This window comes from Sycon ciliatum, chromosome 1, assembly GCF_964019385.1.
Source record: "Sycon ciliatum chromosome 1, ocSycCili1.1, whole genome shotgun sequence".
NCBI lineage: Eukaryota > Metazoa > Porifera > Calcarea > Leucosolenida > Sycettidae > Sycon > Sycon ciliatum.
The window spans coordinates 37,561,928-37,581,965 of record NC_088643.1 but is presented as its reverse complement, the minus strand read 5'-3'; the positions used below and the strand labels follow the sequence as shown (position 1 = coordinate 37,581,965).

Sequence of the window (20,038 nt, the reverse complement as noted above, 5' to 3'; positions counted from 1 at the left end):
CGCAATCTGTTTCTTGAGTTACGTAATCGAAACGAAAAATCTCGACGTTCCTCGAGATTGAAAAGATTGATCAGCCCAGTCAAAAGAATGAAAACTGGATGAGAAGTTCGTTTGATAAGAAGAAGTGATCTGAAGGTTTCGTCGAAGTTTGGAGACTCCGAGAGGCTGTGCTCACGAATGCTGTAATTGTATCCCAACGCGATGTCGGTTGCTTCAGCCGTTGCTAGTTTGCTGTTCCGCTCCACTGCCGTTGTTGGCGTTGGAGGTGCTGTGGGTGTTGGCTCCGTCAAGGGCAATGTGTGGGGTACTCCTGCAGAATCAGCACAAATCGTGGACAGCCTTAACAGCAAAGCCGGAGTCTTCGATGGCACGGTGCGTTTTATTGTGGCTATATGGCGTGCGTGTCAGAACTTTAGAACCGAATTTCTTCCCTTTTCTTGAGAACATGCGAGCTCGTACTATTCCTTTTGAAAGGAATCGGTGATAACGTCCTGACACGTGTAGGCTTTTGGGGAGAAACAGGGGCCGGAGTGTAAACTGCATGTGTTATCAGATTTTGAGTGTTATAAAGCATAACTGGTATACATGGTATAGGTGTGCATATGATGGGGATATTATGTACATGACTAGTCATACTCATAGAGCCGGCTACTGTGCACATGTACTGGCACGGTTAGATAAGTTCCTCAAATTGCAGGAACCGCACGACCATTTCTGGCATGTCTGTGATGGCGGACGATGCGGTGGTGGACATATATTCGTTCGTTCGTTCGCTAAGCCGAAGAATATTCGGCTACTGGGTTGTGATATTCGTTTCGCCACTAGTATAGACTATAGATGCACATGTACGACAGTATGCCCTGTACTGAATAAAACACACACACACACACACATACACTCTCACACACATACACTCTCACACACACACACTCTCACACACACACACGCGCACATGCGCTGCACATACTAGTAAGTCAGGTTTGAGTGTTATCGCGTTCTCCAAGTGCACGTGTGTGTGTGTGTGTGTTTGTTGCTCAGCAGTGGTTCAGTGAGATGCACTTGTACTTTGAAAGCTTCATTGCATGTCTTGGTCTCCACTGCATCTAATGTGTCCCCCAATACTTTGTGTGCAGATAACCGATTCCGTGCGCAGACGCTGGAACAATGGTGTGACGGCTGTGCTATCAACCGCATGTAATCGTAATCAGCAATGGGACAGGGCGTACAACTACACAGCAACTGGTGTCAAGAACGTTGCTGAGAAGCTCAAGTGAACAGCCTCCATATGTATAGTCATATGCCTATGGCTCCCTGTAGACTCACTGCTTTTCTAACGCATGCTCCCATCCCAGTCATATGACAACATAATAATTATGATCATCTTGTACATGGCCCGCTCTTTAGCTTTCTGGTGCAGGGAACGTTTCATATGCATCCATCAACAAGACAACTTGCAGGTGCCCCTGTGGCAATTTGCCTTGCTGTTCTCTGCTCTCACTGTCCTCGCATCCACTTGAAGAATAGTTTCTCTGGTGCTTGACACCATTATGATTATGTTGCTGCTGGCTGGCATCTTTCAGACTTAGTTCTAAGCATTTATCTTTCTTGAAACTGTACATCGACACCGAGTTCTGTGTTATCCGCACTAGTGTTGTACAATGGCTGTTCGTAGCGTAAAGGCCGATTCACAATACAACTTTCTGCGACGCGACATGCGACACATGCGACGAGCTGCGACAGCGACACACGGTTCACAATATTCTTCATGTTTGCGACATCCTCATGCACAAGAAGTACTATGCACGTGCACTGCACGTACACCCAGGGTCGAAACTGTACTCCATTTGTGTGTGTCGCGTGTCGCATGTCGCAAAAGTTGAACTTTCTTCAACTTCTGCGACAGGTGCATTGCGACAGCTTGCGACAGCTTGCGACAGCTCGCGACAGGCAGTTTCTTGTCACCACTGTCGCAAATCGCGTGTCGCGTCGCAGAAAGTTGTATTGTGAATCGGCCTTTAGAGTGTATACGGTAACGGGAAATGCTCAAGAAATCGTCCCATTGCTATTGTGTTGACATTTAACAAGAAATTATGGAGTGAACAATCTGTTAAAAAGGATAAATTGCCTGTACAAATGGGCTGTGATAGGAATCATGCCGATTATACTTCAGTAGTTGAAAACACATAGAAGAGGAGCATTCCACAATGCCAGTAGAAGTGGGTTATGTCGATAGTGCCAATGCCACTAAAACTAGTATGTGACATCAGTCACATCACACACACATTATTTGCAGACAGTAGAGAGGTTCCGCACAACGTAAAGTTGAGCAACTTTACGTTAGTGGGCGGGAAAAACCCGTGAATTCGCGAGTTTGCACTCCACTTACGGAAAGTTGACTACGGAGAGTACGTAGATAGGGCTCTGATAACGTAGCTGGTCCGTAAGTGGATTGGGGTACAAATTTATGACTCTCTCCCCAGGTCGATCTGGTCGTACACTGCCGCGTTCGGAGTTGTCAAGGGCAGCTACGTGATTTGAAAACTCCGTATGGCGGAACCCAGATGCGCATGCAGTTTACGTAAGACTTTCCGTAGATCGACTACGTTTTTTACTAACGTAATTACGTTATGCGGAACCTCTCTAGTAAGCAAGCCATAGAACCCAATAGATCAAAAAGGTATGCTAAAGCACGGTTTTGGACAATGCGCTGTCCGCAGCATCATGGCCTGCATGTTAGTTGTATTCCACCGCTACACAATCGTGTACTGGCACACAGAGTATGACATGATCATGTGAAGGAATGGTGAGCCTAGATAAATCCTGCCACTGGGGTTGCTATTCGTATTGTCTGATGGGTTTTTTTTCCAGTGCCATGAAGTTGTGATAAAACCTGAAGTAAGGTTTGCACATCGACATAACCGCAGCCTGTACATACAAGCGTGTATGATATTTCGCTGTTGGCATGAGTGAGTTGGCTAGAATCCAGGCGATGGTGAATCGCCCATCTCTACAAAGACACTCTTGACCTGGGTGAACTGCAAGAGTGCGTCCGGTCCATTCTCGCGGCCAATACCGGAGCGTTTGTAGCCACCGAATGGTATCTCCACTGGATACATGTTGTAGGTATTGAGAAAACATGTACCAGCCTGAAGCTGGGCAACAACACGATGACCGCGCTGGATATCTCTGTGCAGTACACACACACACACACACACACACACACACACACACACACACACACACACACACACACACACACACACACACACACACACACTCGTAATTCACCCAAACACGTCTGTGCGGCTTACCATATGATGGTCAAATGAACCGTGGAATGCAGGGTACATGTCTGTATTTGGGAGAAATAAATGCGGGTGCGACGCATACTCCAGTAGTGCAGTGCGGCTTATTACTATTATTCTGCGCATTCCCGCGTTGAAGTGTAGCAGCAGTATGCTGCGTCCACAGCTTTGCTTATGCAGAATGGCTTGGGTGAGAGGAGAGGGGAGAGATAATACTCAGGAAAATACGCCGAATACGGGGCACCGACTTTTTTGGATGAATTACTGGTGTAAGTGCGGCTTATACTGCGGAAAATACAGTACTAGTACCCAATGGCACGACCTAATTACAAGTACGAATCAAATTCCTGTTTTCTGTGAAAGTTCAACTCGGATGGTGAGCCATTTAGTCCTTTTCCTTTTTCACCATAATTTCTGTAAAAGACTCAACACGCATCTGGGCACACATGAACCAGAAATGTACAGCATTCACGCGCCCTCTTATGAACACAGCTTTAGCCACACTTAGCTAAGGGGCCGTCGTATACATGAGGAAAGCAAGCCTGGGCTTATTCAACTCGGCTGGGAAGCCCTACTTAATCAGTGGTCCAGTCATTTTTGAGCGCATATTTACATGATGCGGCACGCTTATTCAGCTGAACTAGGCCTACCCTATACCCCTGAGCTGATTGTATGCCCAGGGTTTATTTTCTCATGTCGATGACGTAACAGGACAGCAGCACCAAGCAGCAGCAACAATCACTCTCGCCCAGTACCGAGGCACTGTACCTAGGCAGTGGCAATGGTAGTAAAGTGGGTTGACAACGTTAACGCCAACAACAATATCAACAACCACTTCCATATTCATACAATACTGCATGCCATCGTAAACAACATCTTCAAAGAAACAGGCACATGCCACATACTTGGTATATACACCTGCCGCAAGCCCATATGGTGTTCGGTTCGCCAGCTCAACAACCTCTGATTCATCAGTGAAAGGAATAACACACATCACCGGCCCAAATACTTCTTCTCGCACAATCTACACCAAGCAGAGAGAAACACAGATATCTATCAAGTAGTAACATTATGACTTACAGGCATGGATAGTGACCCCCCTCACTCCCTCCCCGAGTATAGTATAGTAAAGTAGCATTCAAAATACATACAAGTGCATGCTCAATAGCAGAAGCAAACCACTAAAGTTGCCGTGAGAGAGAGAGAGAGAGAGAGAGAGAGAGAGAGAGAGAGAGAGAGAGAGAGAGAGAGAGAGAGAGAGAGAGAGAGAGAGAGAGAGAGAGAGAGAGAGAGAGAGAGAGAGAGAGAGAGAGAGAGAGAGAGAGAGAGAGAGAGAGAGAGAGAGAGAGAGAGAGAGAGAGAGAGAGAGAGAGAGAGAGAGAGAGAGAGAGAGAGAGAGAGAGAGAGAGAGAGAGAGAGAGAGAGAGAGAGAGAGAGAGAGAGGAGAGACCAAAACACAGGAGTGCCTCAATGACACTATACAAAGAGAAACATGAAATTTCTCTGTGTGAGCATGGGCAACAATGCAAGCAACCAAATCACAAACTGTAATAACCACTGCCATTGTCCAACTCGATCTCACCTCCATATCATCATTGACATTATCCAAGATGGTGGGATGGATGTAGTGACCTCCTTGCAAGTGCACCTCACTAGGATGAAACCGACCACCACCACACACTACATGAGCACCCTGCAAAGCCAATGCGCAGGGAAATTGCACACACACACGCACGCGCGCGCGCACACACACACACGCACGCACACACGCAGGCAAGTCATAAACAGTTGAACATACTGAAGATGTGGAGGAGGAGGAGAAAAAGAAGGAGGAGGAAGGGAGACGGAGAGGGAGAGGGAGAAGTAAAGAAAGGTGCACTCTCTTGATAACAGCGAAAAGCAAAATATTGAATACATGCACATGATAACGTCCACCCTACTCGAACAATTCTCCTGCCCAGATAGGCAGATGCAGCAGTAGAGATTCAGTACTCACATCTTGAACAGCACGCTGTATAAAACCCATGACCTTGTCGGCATGTGCTGCACTAATAACAGCACCCATGTTTGTCTCTGGCTGTAGAGGATCACCGAGTTTCATCTTCTCCACACGATCCTTGCACACACTAAGGAAGTCATCTTTGAGAGATTCGTGTACATAGACGCGGGCTCCATTCGAGCATACCTATGCAGAAACATAATGACATGACGGTACATTAGTGGAATGGTTGGAGTATACTGTACTGCAGAAGTAGGGATACCCCTGACAAAGATGGGGAGTAATAACAGCCACTCGAACGGCAGCAACACATCCTTTGCCCAGTACTGCTGCATCATGCACAATAAGAACAAGTTTCAATAACAACAAAGACATCAATGGTTGGGTGCACACACGCTCGCACGTTTCTTCTTTAAATAATAGTCATGGTGAGTGGCATGGAGTAGAGATGGTTGTAATGTATGTCAAACGGTGGGGTCACTCTGAGCAGTGACAATGCCAACTCAGCCATTACAGGGTCCGGGCAAGGCCGCGGCCGGACACACATAATTTGAATTAATTTCTCCACAAGCCTGCGGTTACGCTGAGCCCATCAGCTATAGAGCGGACGTGGCAACCACCTGCCCAGGCGGAACAGCCACAGCCTACCCGCAATATCTCCAGCAGCCAAGACAATGCGGCAGTAAGTGCAGACAGCCTGAGATCTCTCTTGTGCCACAGAAACACTCCATCCATAGCACCTACGCTAAGCGACTGAATGCCACCGGCCGCCATGGGTGCTGCATATTGCACAGCACATTGTGCCAGTTAGAACCAGTACACGTAATACCCACCCAAGCCAAAGTCTACACAGTGATACGATGTGTAGCTCCTCAAAGCTTTTCAATGTGCACAACATACCATAATTCCAGGGTATTACAGTAGCTGCAACAGTGCACAAGCCCCCCCCCCCCCCCCAGAGGCAAACGTCACAGTCATTTATTTCACTAGTTTCTTTACTACAGCTCTACGCTTTGTGCCGGCTTATTTTCGCTTTCCACGCGATTCCACATTTGCAACAGTTTCCTGGTCTACAGTGAGAGTTTGGGGTAGGGGAGATTAGTTACCGATTCTTACTTGAAGTGCAATACACATCAGTGTCTGTGGCATAGCACACACACTAGACTAGTAGTGCAGTAGATGCAGCGATGACTGTGCTGGTGCAGCTCATGCCCTTGCCTTTGCCTTAGGCATGCACTCACCCCTCCCTGGGTCAGGTAGTTTGGCATGCACTCACCTCTCCCTGGGTCAGGTAGTTTGGCATGCACTCACCCCTCCCTGGGTCAGGTAGTTTGGCATGCACTCACCTCTCCCTGGGTCAGGTAGTTTGGCATGCACTCACCCCTCCCTGGGTCAGGTAGTTTGGCATGCACTCACCTCTCCCTGAGTCAGGTAGTTTGGCATGCACTCACCTCTCCCTGGGTCAGGTAGTTTGGCATGCACTCACCCCTCCCTGGGTCAGGTAGTTTGGCATGCACTCACCTCTCCCTGGGTCAGGTAGTTTGGCATGCACTCACCCCTCCCTGGGTCAGGTAGTTTGGCATGCACTCACCTCTCCCTGAGTCAGGTAGTTTGGCATGCACTCACCTCTCCCTGGGTCAGGTAGTTTGGCATGCACTCACCCCTCCCTGGGTCAGGTAGTTTGGCATGCACTCACCTCTCCCTGGGTCAGGTAGTTTGGCATGCACTCACCCCTCCCTGGGTCAGGTAGTTTGGCACGCACTCACCTCTCCCTGGGTCAGGTAGTTTGGCATGCACTCACCTCTCCCTGGGTCAGGTAGTTTGGCATGCACTCACCTCTCCCTGGGTCAGGTAGTTTGGCATGTACTCACCTCTCCCTGGGTCAGGCAGTTTGGCATGCACTCACATCTCCCTGGATCAGGTAGTTTGGCATGCACTCACCCCTCCCTAGGTCAGGTAGTTTGGCATGCACTCACCTCTCCCTGGGTCAGGCAGTTTGGCATGCACTCACCTCTCCCTGGGTCAGGTAGTTTGGCATGCACTCACCTCTCCCTTGGTCAGGTAGTTTGGCATGTACTCACCTCTCCCTGGGTCAGGCAGTTTGGCATGCCCTCACATCTCCCTGGATCAGGTAGTTTGGCATGCACTCACCCCTCCCTGGGTCAGGTAGTTTGGCATGCACTCATCTCTCCCTGGGTTAGGTAGTTTGGCATGCACTCAACAGGGGCGTCGGAACCGCACCGGCCAGGGCGGCCACCACTTTCCGGGCCAATTTTATTTGGGGGGGGGGGGTAAGTGCATACAGCATGCATGCATGCAGTACATGCAGTGCACATCTGTACGTGTGGTGACGTGTGCAGTATGCCGTATTTCGCTGAACTTTGAAGTACATACCTGCGTGACCTCTGGGTTCAGTTGCGTACACTAGCTGCTCTAGCTGCTGGCTGCTGGTCGGTGACAACCGGACATGTCTAGTTGCACATCTAACCTAATCTAGCACGCACGATTCGCAACATAATCGGCGTTACTGCAACAGGCAGGTTTTCCCTAACACTAGTCACTACAGACAGCACGCCGTTCTGCTCCAACTTAGTTTGATAAATTTAGTTTGATTATGGTGCGCTCAATCATGGCGGAGGCTGAAGTAGTTCCTGATGCGCCCAATCAACCAAGAGGTTTTGACTTTCCGAAAAGAGAGTTTGAGAAGAAGTCCGTCGTGAAACGTGCTTTCCAGGCCAAGTGGTTTGATCGTTGGTCATGGCTGAGGCCAGAGATGTAGTGTTTTGTTTCACCTGCTTCCGCGCTCGAGCGCTCACGCAGAAGGAAAGTTGGTGTGGTCAGCTAATGCAGATGGCGCGTTCATCGATATAGGCTTCTCTAATTGGAAAGATGCGACGATAAAGTACGATGCGCACCAGAACTCCAAGTGTCATAAGGAAGCTGTCCTGAAAGTTGTGAGTTTACCAGGCGCGGTAGTGGACATCGGAGAGAGCAAGTCAGCGCAACACCAGCGCGAGAAAGTAGAGAACCGGCACTGCTTCCTCAAGATACTGTCCTCGCTGCGCTTTCTCGCACGCCAGGGACTACCATTAGGTGGTCACGGTGACGACTCCGACTCCAACTTCATACAGTTGTCAAGACTTGCGCCTGTCAAGACATAACTGGCATGCATTCGATCTCTTCCTGGCTATGATGGTCTCAGTGTGCACTGGTGGGCTGACAGTATCCCCCCTGCTGTAGTGTTCATTGTACTATTGCGTTCAATTGCCTAGCCGCCGTCGCCCCCCCCCCCCCCCCTTCACAATTGGCCGCCCCACTTGAAATCTCCTTCCGACGCCCCTGCTCAAATCTCCCTGGGTCAGGTAGTTTGGCATACACTCACCCCTCCCTGGGTCAGGTAGTTTGGCATGCACTCACCTCTCCCTGGGTCAGGTAGTTTGCGAGTAGAGCACCGTTGACAGCATTGGCCAAATCAGCATCCTCAAATATGATGAGTGGTGATTTACCACCCAGCTCCAACGTAACCGGCTTGATTTGAGGGGCACACTTCTCCATGATCTAAGGCAGCAGCAGCATCACACAACAACAGCAGCAGCATTACACAACAGCAGTAGCAGCATCACACAACAGCAGTAGCAGCATCACACAACAGCAGTAGCAGCATCACACAACAGCAGTAGCAGCATCACACAACAGCAGTAGCAGCGTCACACAACAGCAGTAGCAGCATCACACAACAACAGCACCAGCATCATGACCAGTGAACATCATGAAAGCATCTGGTGTTGGAACATGCATACATGCACGAAATACATGCATACATACGGACGTCAGACATGCTACGGTCACTACGGTATTGACCGTAGCACTGTTTGTCCCAGGTACCCGTGAATCAATACCATGTACTTCGAAGTATTGATTTAGGCTCTAAATTTCCAAAAAAAACATCAGCGCAGCCCCCACCCTCCTACCAGGAGTAAAACGTGCTGCAGTTGGCTGACCGCACCACCCTAAAATGCCACCGATGCCACTGATACATGTCGGAAATACACGACAGTGTATGACAGCGTTTATACATGCATGAGGTAAGGATTTTACCAAGTCCAAGTACGTGTCGGGGGGGGGGGGGAGGGGAGGGGACTAGCAGTATGGCGACTTGGTTCAAGGAGGATAAATCATAGAAAGTGGTTCAAAAACAACGCTAGAACTTTTAAAAAATGTACATTTGTACTTACTGCGGCGCCAGTTGGACATGATCCGGTGAAAGAGACCTTGGCAACATCGTGATGACTGACCAGCTCAGTGCCAGTGCTAGCGTCACCCTGAATGACGTTGAGAACACCCGCTGGACATCCCACCTCACACGCCAGCCGCGCAAGGTAGTGAGCTGAGAGTGGAGCAAGCGGTGAGGGCTTGTACACTACGGTGTTGCCAGCGGCCAGCGCAGGAGCAATTTTCCACGAGCAAGTCTGGATGTGAACACAACAACGTTCCATTAGAGACCTGATAGACAAACTTGCCTACACACAAAACCACACAAAATAGTATTGAAAATACTCAAACAGCAAAACACACACACATGCATACACGCATGCACATGCACATGCACATACACACACACACACACTCTCTCTCTCCATCTGTCTGTCTGTCAGTCTGTCTCTCGTATTTGCTCACTGCGGGAACCTGATCACATGGATCTTCACAGGAGAGAGTCAAAAAGTATTTGGAAACATGACTGAATTGGCTATGGAACTGCCCCCCCCCCCCCCCCCCCCCCCTCCCCTCAACCCTAACAAGATTACCCGCCTACGTGTGGACTTTGGAAATATAACAACACTAATACGGACTTCCCATACAGCAGAACAGGGGTTAGGACATGGCGGAAACAAAATGATTGACAACACACACACACACACACACACACACACACACACACACACACACACACACACACACACACACACACATACACGCACACACGCACACGCACACACACATGCGCACGCATACACACACACACACACACACACACACACACACACCTGAAATGGGAAGTTCCACGCACCGATAGCACCGACCACACCCAATGGCTCACGGCGTGTGTAAGCAAAGTTGCCACCAGGTAGCTGGAAGTGCTGACCAGCAAGACCTGCTACCAGTCCACCATAGTATTCTAAACAGTCCGCACCTTTGAAAAAGAACAATTCAAACACATAATGTCCACGTCACGGACAGAACAGTGCAACAATCGCAAACCATACTGTACTACAAAACGCAGTTATGCGACACTGGTAAAATGGTTAATGTTCAATCAGTTTGCAATGCGTTGTGCACGTACATTGACAATGCTATAAGCGAACAACTCCCAAAAAAACACGAACAAAGAAAATGGCTGGAGCATTTTGCCAAGCTCGAATTAGTACAGCCTGAGTTCACATCCAAGTTTTCCTTTGTTCTCCCTTTCGTATTTTCATGCTTTTTAAATATTGTGAAAATTGCACAGTTCTATTTAAAAGAACGGAAAAACTGCACATCAGTACACATTACATCATCCCTGGCCTCATTACATCATCCCCAGACCTCAGAAAGCACACTGATGCAATGCCGAAGTAAGCACATTGAATGCTTTCTTCGCTGCAACGCGTCTGCAATATTCCCCAAATGTTTGGGCATGGCCCGTCCTCCGGATGAGACACAACACAACGTCACAGCGAAGACACCATTCAGCTGAGGGGCAGATTTGCGTTTCCGACAAAAAAGCCTTTCGGTATTAGCAAGAGTGCATAAACAAGAGTATGCAACTGTGGTGATGGGTCAGTGCGCGGCGCGCTGCCTTCATTACGTAACTTGCCTTCATCACGCTCTGAAAGCATGCATTCAAACTCTCAATTTCTTGCACGAGCCCATCCCTTTTTGCTCGATTCGTTCCAGTACCTACACAATCTCTGAATTCTGGCGCGTGAACTCCAGTTCCGTACGAAAGTTCATTTCAAACTGGAGGGAAAGTGCGGTGTTTGATTTTCCGCAGTGCGCGGACTGCAGCTGAATGATGTAATGAAGGCAGCGCGCCGCGCATGTGGCCCATAGAAAAGAGATCACAGTTGCATACTCTTGTTTATGGACTCTTGGTATTAGCCTATGCCATGCAGCAAAACCAATACACGTAATAAAGTGGTTCACATCGTTTGTCAAGTGACTGCATTCGTGTAGAAAGTGTACATGAAATGTGCGCAGTGGAACCAACATGGCTGACATCACATGACCCATTGGCACAGGGATTGGCTGAAGTTTGAACCAACATGGCTGCCCCCCCCCCCCCCCCCCCCCCCCCATGGTCAAGTGGTAGATGTGCACCAGTTCTTCCATCAGTGCAGACATAATACACAAATGGGCTCACTGGAGTCGATGTCGACCAGCGCTTCGCTGATCACCTTGCCAGTATCCCGCACTTCCAAGTGAGCTATGTCCTCGCGCTGCCTGCGGATAGCATGGCCCAGTGAGACAAGGTGACGGCCACGCTCAGTGCCAGACAGCTGCGACCACGTCTTGTAGGCATTGCGAGAAGACTGGTACCGGTAGTACATTAAAACAAGCATAAGCAGGCGCACACCCACGCATCCACATCCACGCCCACGCATCCACATCCACACCCACGCATCCGCACCCACGCATCCACATCCACACGCATCCACACCCACGCATCCACATCCACATACAGTTGAACATCGATTATCCGACCACCTCTGGGCAGACAACTGTCAGGCGGTGTTCAGATAAGGCAAATGTTCCGGATAAGAAAAAACTGTCACTCACACACTTTCAGTGGTTATTACTAGCCGCACGACCTTTTTACTTTTTACTTTTCAAAATTTTCGTATTTTTTGAATGGCTCACTACATGCACAGTGCGTACTCTACGGCACGTGCGCCCAAAAAAAACTGTTACGGATAATCGAATGGTCGGATAGTCGATGTGCGGATAATCGATGTTCAACTGTACATGTATTCATGAACTTTATTTAGCGCAAGCCACATTTTTTCGCACTGGACCGATCGCTCCTATCTCCTCTGCTTGACCATATAATATACCTGCGCTGCTTCCAATCTCCTTCACTGTTGTCTGATGAGTGGTTACTAAGGCCGAAATACTTTTTCCGAAAACTCACCTGTTTGACACCTTTTTTGGCAATGCTAGGGGTGTCCAGAATGAGAAAATCAATATAAAACTAATATTATATTAGGGTATGTCTTTGGGCACTTTGGAGGAGTTATGGCCCCTCGAAGTAGCCCAAACAAGGTTTCTCTAAGAAAGAGGCAGGTTTGCATTGAGATTTATTTGAGAACAATAAAATTCTACCAATCTTCATCTGTTGCTTCATGTAGTCATGTCAGTAATTTCCATAGTATCAGGAAGCTGATCTGATAGCAGCAGTCGGTGGAGTACAGCTGAAGTATGCTGATGATGGAAAGCTCAGTGGTGCCAGATTTGGACCTTCTACACCAGTGAACGACAGTGTATCAACTAGTAGTGGTGTGGATATTCAGCCGATGAGCAAGCCTGAGTCAACTAGTACTGACGTCCACCCGATGAGCCACGTGAAGACTGAGTATGATGGCAACTGTGTGACGTTCACTGCAGACGACGGTTCAGTGTCGTGGGATCCAGATCGAGATTACTGGGGGCTGACTTGGAAGTGGATACAGGGCGCTGAGCCTGTACAACCGATTGGCAGTGGCATTGGAGAGTATAGTCGATCCAAGTTGACACCTGAGCAGGAGGCTGAGTTCTGCTCTGAAGTAGATTCGTGGATAGATCAAGGATGGCTAGAGCCTCATGACCCAGACAAGCATGGGAAGCCAGAAGCCGTGTTACTACTACTTGCTGTAGCGCAGGAACACAAACCCACCACACCCGTGAGACCGTGTCTGGACTACTGCCGTTTGAATGCCGTCATTGTTAGTAGCCCTGGCGCAGATACTCCTGTGTGTCAGGAGAAGATCCGTGAGTGGAGAGCCTCGTCACCTGAGCAGTCGTACGAAATGCTGGACATTCGTAAAGCTTACCTGCAGGTCCACATCGCACCAGAGTTGCAGCGATTCCAGACAGTGCTGTGGAAAGGCCGGACATATGTCATAACCAGGATGGGCTTTGGACTTAGTATCGCTCCGAAGTTTATGCATGTCATCGTACAGTGGGCAACGCGACGATTTCCAGAAGAGCCGACAACTACGTTGACGATTTCAAGGTCCCACGTCCCAAAGTGTCCGAAGTAGCCGCAGAGTGTTTGAGTTATGGTCTACCTACAAAGCCAAGTGAACCGATGAAGACATCTCGTGTACTAGGACTACAGCTATATCAATATGCCAGTAGTAGTGGAGATACACATTGGAAGCGCAGAGCTGCCACATTGCTGCCACATTGCTGCCACATCCCGAGAACTTCACCAAGCGTTCAGTGTTTTCCTGGTGTGGGAAGTTGATAAGCCACTACCCCGTGTGCGGATGGCTCCGACCAGCATGTAGCTTTCTCAAGCGACTAGCCAGTACTGAAGGAGGTTGGGATTCGCATGTATCGTCAAGTGTAGTGTTGTGTTGAGCAGAAATTACCGAACGTCTGAAGAACGAAGATCCAGTTAATGGCGTGTGGCCTGTTTCAGCAACTGCCGAGTCTGAGTGGGTAGCCTATTGTGACGCATCGGACATAGCTGGCGGCACTGTATTAACGGTAGATGGCGTCACTGTGGAAGATGGCTGTTGCTTGCGATATGGTGCCAAAATGCTTTGAAATTTAAATTTTACAAAATTGGCCCGAAAATGATTGAGTTTTATTGCTATTTGCATTGCAATGAGTCAGTATCATAAAGTTATGTCAACAATGATATTAGGTAATTGGATTTGTTTACCCACTGTTTACAGAAATACGCGAAGAAATGATCGTCTCTCGTAATTGATTCCAGAAAAAGAATTTGAAATGCACTTATAATCTTATATCATAGTTTAGTACAAACTTCCTCATTCCTCATTCCTCATTGAAACAAATGAAAAGCGAACTGTTTGTAAAAGCAGGTTTTTCTCTTATTTCGGGACATAAATACGAACGTATGGGTGTGGATTTAGCAGGCAACAAATATAGGGAAGGATTCATTACACACAAGCAAAATTATGCGATTAACCCTGAAATTTTGAACAAAATCGCACAGAAAATTGCACAGAAAATTGTTTTTGATATCTGATTGTGATAGATAGCTTCCAACACTTTTAACTGTAGTCCATAACCATGACGACCACGGCACAATACAGTGAACGAAGAGTCGGAATACGCACGGCAACAATCAGGACTAGCCAGCAGATGATTGTACACACCGCTAGGACATACGCCATTGTCTAAACACCGTCTAAGAAAAACTACATTAAGGGCGACACTACGGTAATGAAAACGTGCTTTCAGCGTTAGATTCAGAACATCTATCTGAGGCTGGGTGTATCTCGATTTAAAATATTTAAACACACGGCGAGGAGACAACGTAGTTTTTCTTAGACGGTGTTTAGACAATGGCGTATGTCCTAGCGGTGTGTACAATCATCTGCTGGCTAGTCCTGATTGTTGCCGTGCGTATATCTGATTGTTTTGATATTTTTCCCAATATAGGCCAGAGCTACCTAAAAACACAAGTCTCCAGCGAGACGTCCGCCTTACACCTATCTGGATTTTTAAGCCCAGCTGCCTTCGTGATCTCAGCAGTTATGCCCCCGACAGAAAACAATGGAGTAACATCTGCTCTGCCATTTAGTCTAGTACTGCTCTTCTTAAATTTGACCTTTATTACAAGACTCTCTTTTTCTTTTTCATTTCGTTTTCCCACCCTCACACACACATGCTCACAGTCAATTCTGCCGTCGTGAGTCCCATTTGGGACGGATACGAGAATAATAATAATAATACCTAAAAACCAGGAAACTCCGAGTAACAACAAAAAGCCCTTACTTTCCTGTGTGTGCCTCTTGTACATGATTGTACACGCAAAGTATATGCAAGCCTTGCTTGATAGTTGACATGTTTGAGGATAACCGCCTTGTTACCTGCTGTTATCCTGAAACATGTACATGCATATACACTACATGTACTGTACTTCATTGAAGTATTCATAAAGAAAGCCAAAGGATGAACTGCATGGGCTGGGTAGCATGGATTCTGGTCCGCGGATCCGAGGTACCTTGCGTGCATAAGTACACTTGAAGCCTTGCTTGGGAGACTGTCACGCCAGTAACAAAGGAAGTACATGTATTAAATGTATTTCCAAGAGTACATGAAGCAGAGCGCGTGTGTGCAACTCCGAATACGGGTCCAGAACAGCCTAATTTGTTGTTTGCATCGACATCAAGGTACAGTATGCTGTGCAGCACAGTAGTCACAGATCCCTGCTCCAATGGTTCATCACGAGTCAAGTATCTTTCAAAAAGGTGACACGGCGTGCGCAAGCTCCACGGCTGTCACGTCATAACATGAAAACACCCTATACCATCGCCAATGCAAGTGGTCTCAGTCTTTGCTGCGTATTCGTGCGAGTTCAATCTCAATGAAAAGCCATGTAAACGAACGACTACACGTAAAAATCGTAAAAGGGGATCAAGTGGGATCCTGTACACCCTCGCGCACAGCCACGCACGTGGACCTAGCATGGCGTGTACGGCGTGTGCGTCAATTCTGGCGGGAGAATTAGCAATTCCACCCTCTACAAAATTGACGGAAAGGGATTCCATCGATTCTGACGACGGAATTTGTGTAATCGAACGGTGCATCCACCATAACTAATTCTAGAATTGACCGGGATGTGTGTAATCAAGAGTACATAACCCCCCCCCCCCCCCCCCCCCCAGAGTGTGCAACGCTGATCCAGCTCTGCATAGGGTCTTGGTCGAGCGGAATCGGATCTTCTGATGTCATGCGTACACTCCACACCAGCGCAAGGCCGGTCTCGAGGCAGGGCACCATTGTTTTTGATCCGAGAGTACCCGCGACTCCCCGGGTTCCCCTCAGATGTGTACGGTACGGTATTATGACACAAAAAGATCCGATTCCGCTCGACCAAGACCCTATGCAGAGCTGGATCAGGCGTTGCACACTCTGGGGGTTATGTACTCTTGGTGTAATCTAATGCGCCCATTGTGACCTTTGTTACTTTATAAGTATATATTGCACTCTTGAGTATATTAATAATATAATATAGGTGTTGCTATGAGCGGATCGATGAACTTTGGATATTGAAATCTCGAACACATTGAAAATCTGTCACAGTGTGTGGACATACTCACTTGAACTGCTGAACTCGTATCAATGCTGTCGGAAATACGAAGATCTACAATTTTGCGACCTGTTGCAGGCTCCAGTACCTCCAAAGATGGTCCCCTGCCAGCTATGCATTCACCATTAACAAAGTTCAAATGATTGTTTCTAGTAAGAAAAGGATCTGCTGATGACAATAAGCGAAGGGTGGAGCGTACGAGGCTGGCATTCGAGTATGAGAATGGATTGTATCTGAGAGAACCAGCACGTCGTTGTGAAAAGATAGTATACATGGTGGCAATAGAACCGTCAATAACAAACTCCAAAGAAATGCTCCATGTGCAGTGTAGTAATACTAGTACATGTATCTCTCTTTTAATTTTAGTACAGTCAACACAAATGCATGCCAGCGCCAGCATGGTATGTGCGTAGAGTCTGAGTTGTGCGTTTCAAAAGACACCTCTGCCAGGCTCTGGATTTTCAAACAATGTAATTATTTCAAAAAAATTCGGCGTACTTTTATTTTCGGTACATTCGGTGCATCTGTTTCATACCTAAAATTTCAATACACCGAGCAAACACTAACACACATAATCCGGAACTGCTTCTCTGTACCAAACATTTCTGTTCACCTAACCCGGCCTTTTGCCCTCATACCGAAAATTTCTTAGAGTATTTGACTTTCGAGGGAAAGGTGAAAAACCAGGGAGTCGTACCCATCCCCCACACGACGGATATACCACGTTTGGCAATTTGGATAGACTCCACGACTCCCTGGTGCAAACCAGTGCGAAGAGTCGGATTTCACTTGCCATGACTGCACATGCCCCACAAGTTCAGTAGTCAGTGTGCTTGCAGCAACCCTACAGAGGCATGACGGTGCCCCAGAACTGAACAAAGCAAGCATGCGAGAGAGAGAGAGAGAGAGAGAGAGAGAGAGAGAGAGAGAGAGAGAGAGAGAGAGAGAGAGAGAGAGAGAGAGAGAGAGAATGTGTGTGTGTGTGTGTGTGTGTGTGTGTGTGTGTGTGTGTGTGTGTGGCAAGTCCACCCAGAGCTTTGGGGATTTCAGGGGGTGTCGGCCGTTGGGTGGTTCAACAATAGCCAATTGAGTCATCTTTCCAAGATTCCTTTTTGAGTCTCCCTCCCCTCTCCCGGGGAGATCCACGTGACCAGTTTGTGGCAGTGAGCAACAAGTACAAGTACAAGTGTGTGTTGTGTGTGTGTGTGTGTTTGGAAGAGAGAGAGACAGCCAGAGAGGGAAAGAGAGAGAGAGACACACACACACACACACACACACACACACACACACACACATACAGAGACAGAGAAGCAAAGCAACCAAGGCGAATGGATTCAGGCATGCCTGCAATGTAACCTCTGGCAGGGAGGCATTGCTTAGGGTGATTCACCTCCAACCACCCACCGATCTGACATTAGGATAAGAAAGTACATCCAGATCCGAATGATCAACATGTACGGCAATACTGTACAGCCACATGCTGGTGTCAATGCATGCTTTCAGACTACTATACTACTAGTAATAGGTGGCAGGAGACGAGGGGGTGAAACACCAGACCACACCATGGTACAGCGACACATTCTCCACACATCACCAGGTTACACAACAATGGCAGAAGAGAACAGAAACAACCGGCTAGGTCATTGTTGTAACGCTGCGTTTCATGAACTTAGCAAAGCTGAGGCAATCCTCACACGTTTGATAACCTGTCCATCATCTGGCTACACATTTATACCCAGGCAGGTAGCAAAGCGAGCAAAGGTTGGTCCATTCTCTTGCGACAGCAGCAACCTCAGGAAGAAGTCTGTTTGAGTTCAGCACTCTTTTCCTCAGGTTGCTACTGTCGCAAGAGAGTGGACCAACCTTTGCGCACTTTGCTACCTGCCCGGGTATAAATTTGTAGCCAGATGATGTACATGTACAGGCCACCAGCTGTCTGAGGATTGCCTTAGCTTTGCTATGTGCATGAAACGCAGCGTTACAACAATGACTTAGCCGGTTGTTTCTGTTCTCTTCTGCCTTTGTGGTAACGCTCCATCCTTGTGGCGTTGAGCACTCTAGGTAATCTGGGAACTCTAGCTATTGTCATCACCAGGTTACGTACAGAGGAGATCCAAGATCGCCAGCGCAACTCCATTGCACCGTCACGCGTGCACATGCAATGCACAGCAGGCACAAACACCAGAATGCTACATTCAAAATGGTCTTTCAATGGCATTTAATCTCAGAATATCTCGATAAAATAACTATGAGATCCAATATCGCGAGTCCAACTCCACTGCACCGTCACGCGCGTGCATGCAATGCACCGCAGCCACAAACACCAGAATACTACATTCAAATGGTCTTTCAATGGCGTTTAATTTCAGAACATCTACATGAAAATTGAGTGTTCTCAATTATTCTGCTACTACTTGCTGCTTGCATTGCTGAAATGATGATATGATGAAGTGTTGGACTCGTCTGGTCGTCTGAGTTGAAGACATCATAGTGATGAAGTCCTGGGCTGGTCTTCTGGATGGAAGACATCATAATGTAGGCATTCCTATTACTTCGGGATGTCGTTGATGAGCTTTCTGTAACCAGGCACGGAGTATACAAACGGTCTGATGTTGCAGAACCAGAGGCAGAAGAGTAAACCAGCAGTAGCGGGAAAGATGGCACTTTTCGCTATCTGGGGAGCATCTCTGATGGTGAATCCCATGAAGTTAATTACTCGGGTGAGAGGAGGTAGATGGGAAGGCATTGTTACAGAACTGGATAGGACAATTTCCAACACCTCTTGATTCAGGCAATTTTGTTGAGAAAAGCGAAGGGCTTTCAAGCAAGCTGTCTTTTGACTTTTGTCATAAATCAGTCACTGAGTCAGTGCAGTCACGATCACACTCACACTTTTTTCACAAAATAACACCTATAATGCGCATGCGTATACGTTGATTACGTAAGTAAGTTCCTTTTTTTGCCGAAATACGTGATTTCTTCCATATACGTAATGACGTCAGGAACATGATCAAAGGGGAAGTTAAAGGGGAAGTATACCCTAAAATCAAATTTTCACCAGTTGTAGTCTTCGGGGTGCTGAGTCGAATGGTCTTGGTCCGAGGAAGCTGCGACGCTCCCTTCCTACTTGAATCCCAATCGAACTCGCGCACTTCCACCGAAACTGGGTGACTGCGCCCTACTAGATGGGGATTTGTATGCAAAATCTCACTAAAAGCGCCATTTCGTTCTTATAAAAGCACGGATGACCGCGATTGGCCCATATGTTGTAGTCTTTTGGACGCTGAGTCGACTGGTTTTGGTCCGAAAAGGCTGCGATGCAGCGTTCCTCCTTTATTCCCAATCGAACATGGTTGAACACGCGGTCACGTGCTCCTGGGTGCCCAAATCACCTGGTCACCGCGCCAGCAGGCGACAACTTTCACACCA

At 47.8% G+C, this 20,038-nt stretch overlaps 2 protein-coding genes across 2 annotated transcripts; one reads left to right on the top strand and one right to left on the bottom strand.

The window, feature by feature from the left end:
* Nucleotides 1-77: 77 nt before the first annotated feature.
* On the top strand, nt 78-1,628 carry LOC135824386 (uncharacterized). Its single transcript, XM_065337119.1, has 2 exons — nt 78-372; nt 1,134-1,628. The coding sequence occupies exons 1-2, from the start codon at nt 202-204 to the stop codon at nt 1,272-1,274; spliced, it is 312 nt and encodes a 103-aa protein (XP_065193191.1). The 5' UTR covers nt 78-201; the 3' UTR covers nt 1,275-1,628.
* Nucleotides 1,629-2,023: 395 nt separating this feature from the next.
* Nucleotides 2,024-17,039, bottom strand: LOC135824373 (4-trimethylaminobutyraldehyde dehydrogenase-like). The gene is made up of 9 exons (XM_065337107.1): nt 16,620-17,039; nt 11,705-11,873; nt 10,350-10,495; nt 9,540-9,773; nt 8,722-8,862; nt 5,302-5,490; nt 4,888-4,998; nt 4,211-4,329; nt 2,024-3,186 (listed from the first exon to the last, which is right to left on the bottom strand). Exons 1-9 carry the CDS (start codon nt 17,007-17,009, stop codon nt 2,976-2,978), a joined length of 1,710 nt encoding a protein of 569 aa, XP_065193179.1. The 5' UTR covers nt 17,010-17,039; the 3' UTR covers nt 2,024-2,975.
* Nucleotides 17,040-20,038: the final 2,999 nt, after the last annotated feature.

Coding starts and splice junctions, on each gene's coding strand:
- LOC135824373 (XM_065337107.1), bottom strand. CDS start 17,009: ATGCTGGCGCTGGCATGCATTTGTGTTGACTGTACTAAAATTAAAAGA. Junction 11,874..16,619: donor ATACGAGTTCAGCAGTTCAA/GTGAGTATGTCC, acceptor TACCGGTACCAG/TCTTCTCGCAATGCCTACAA. Junction 4,330..4,887: donor ATGTCAATGATGATATGGAG/GTGAGATCGAGT, acceptor TGCTTGGTGTAG/ATTGTGCGAGAAGAAGTATT.
- LOC135824386 (XM_065337119.1), top strand. CDS start 202: ATGTCGGTTGCTTCAGCCGTTGCTAGTTTGCTGTTCCGCTCCACTGCC. Junction 373..1,133: donor CCGGAGTCTTCGATGGCACG/GTGCGTTTTATT, acceptor CTTTGTGTGCAG/ATAACCGATTCCGTGCGCAG.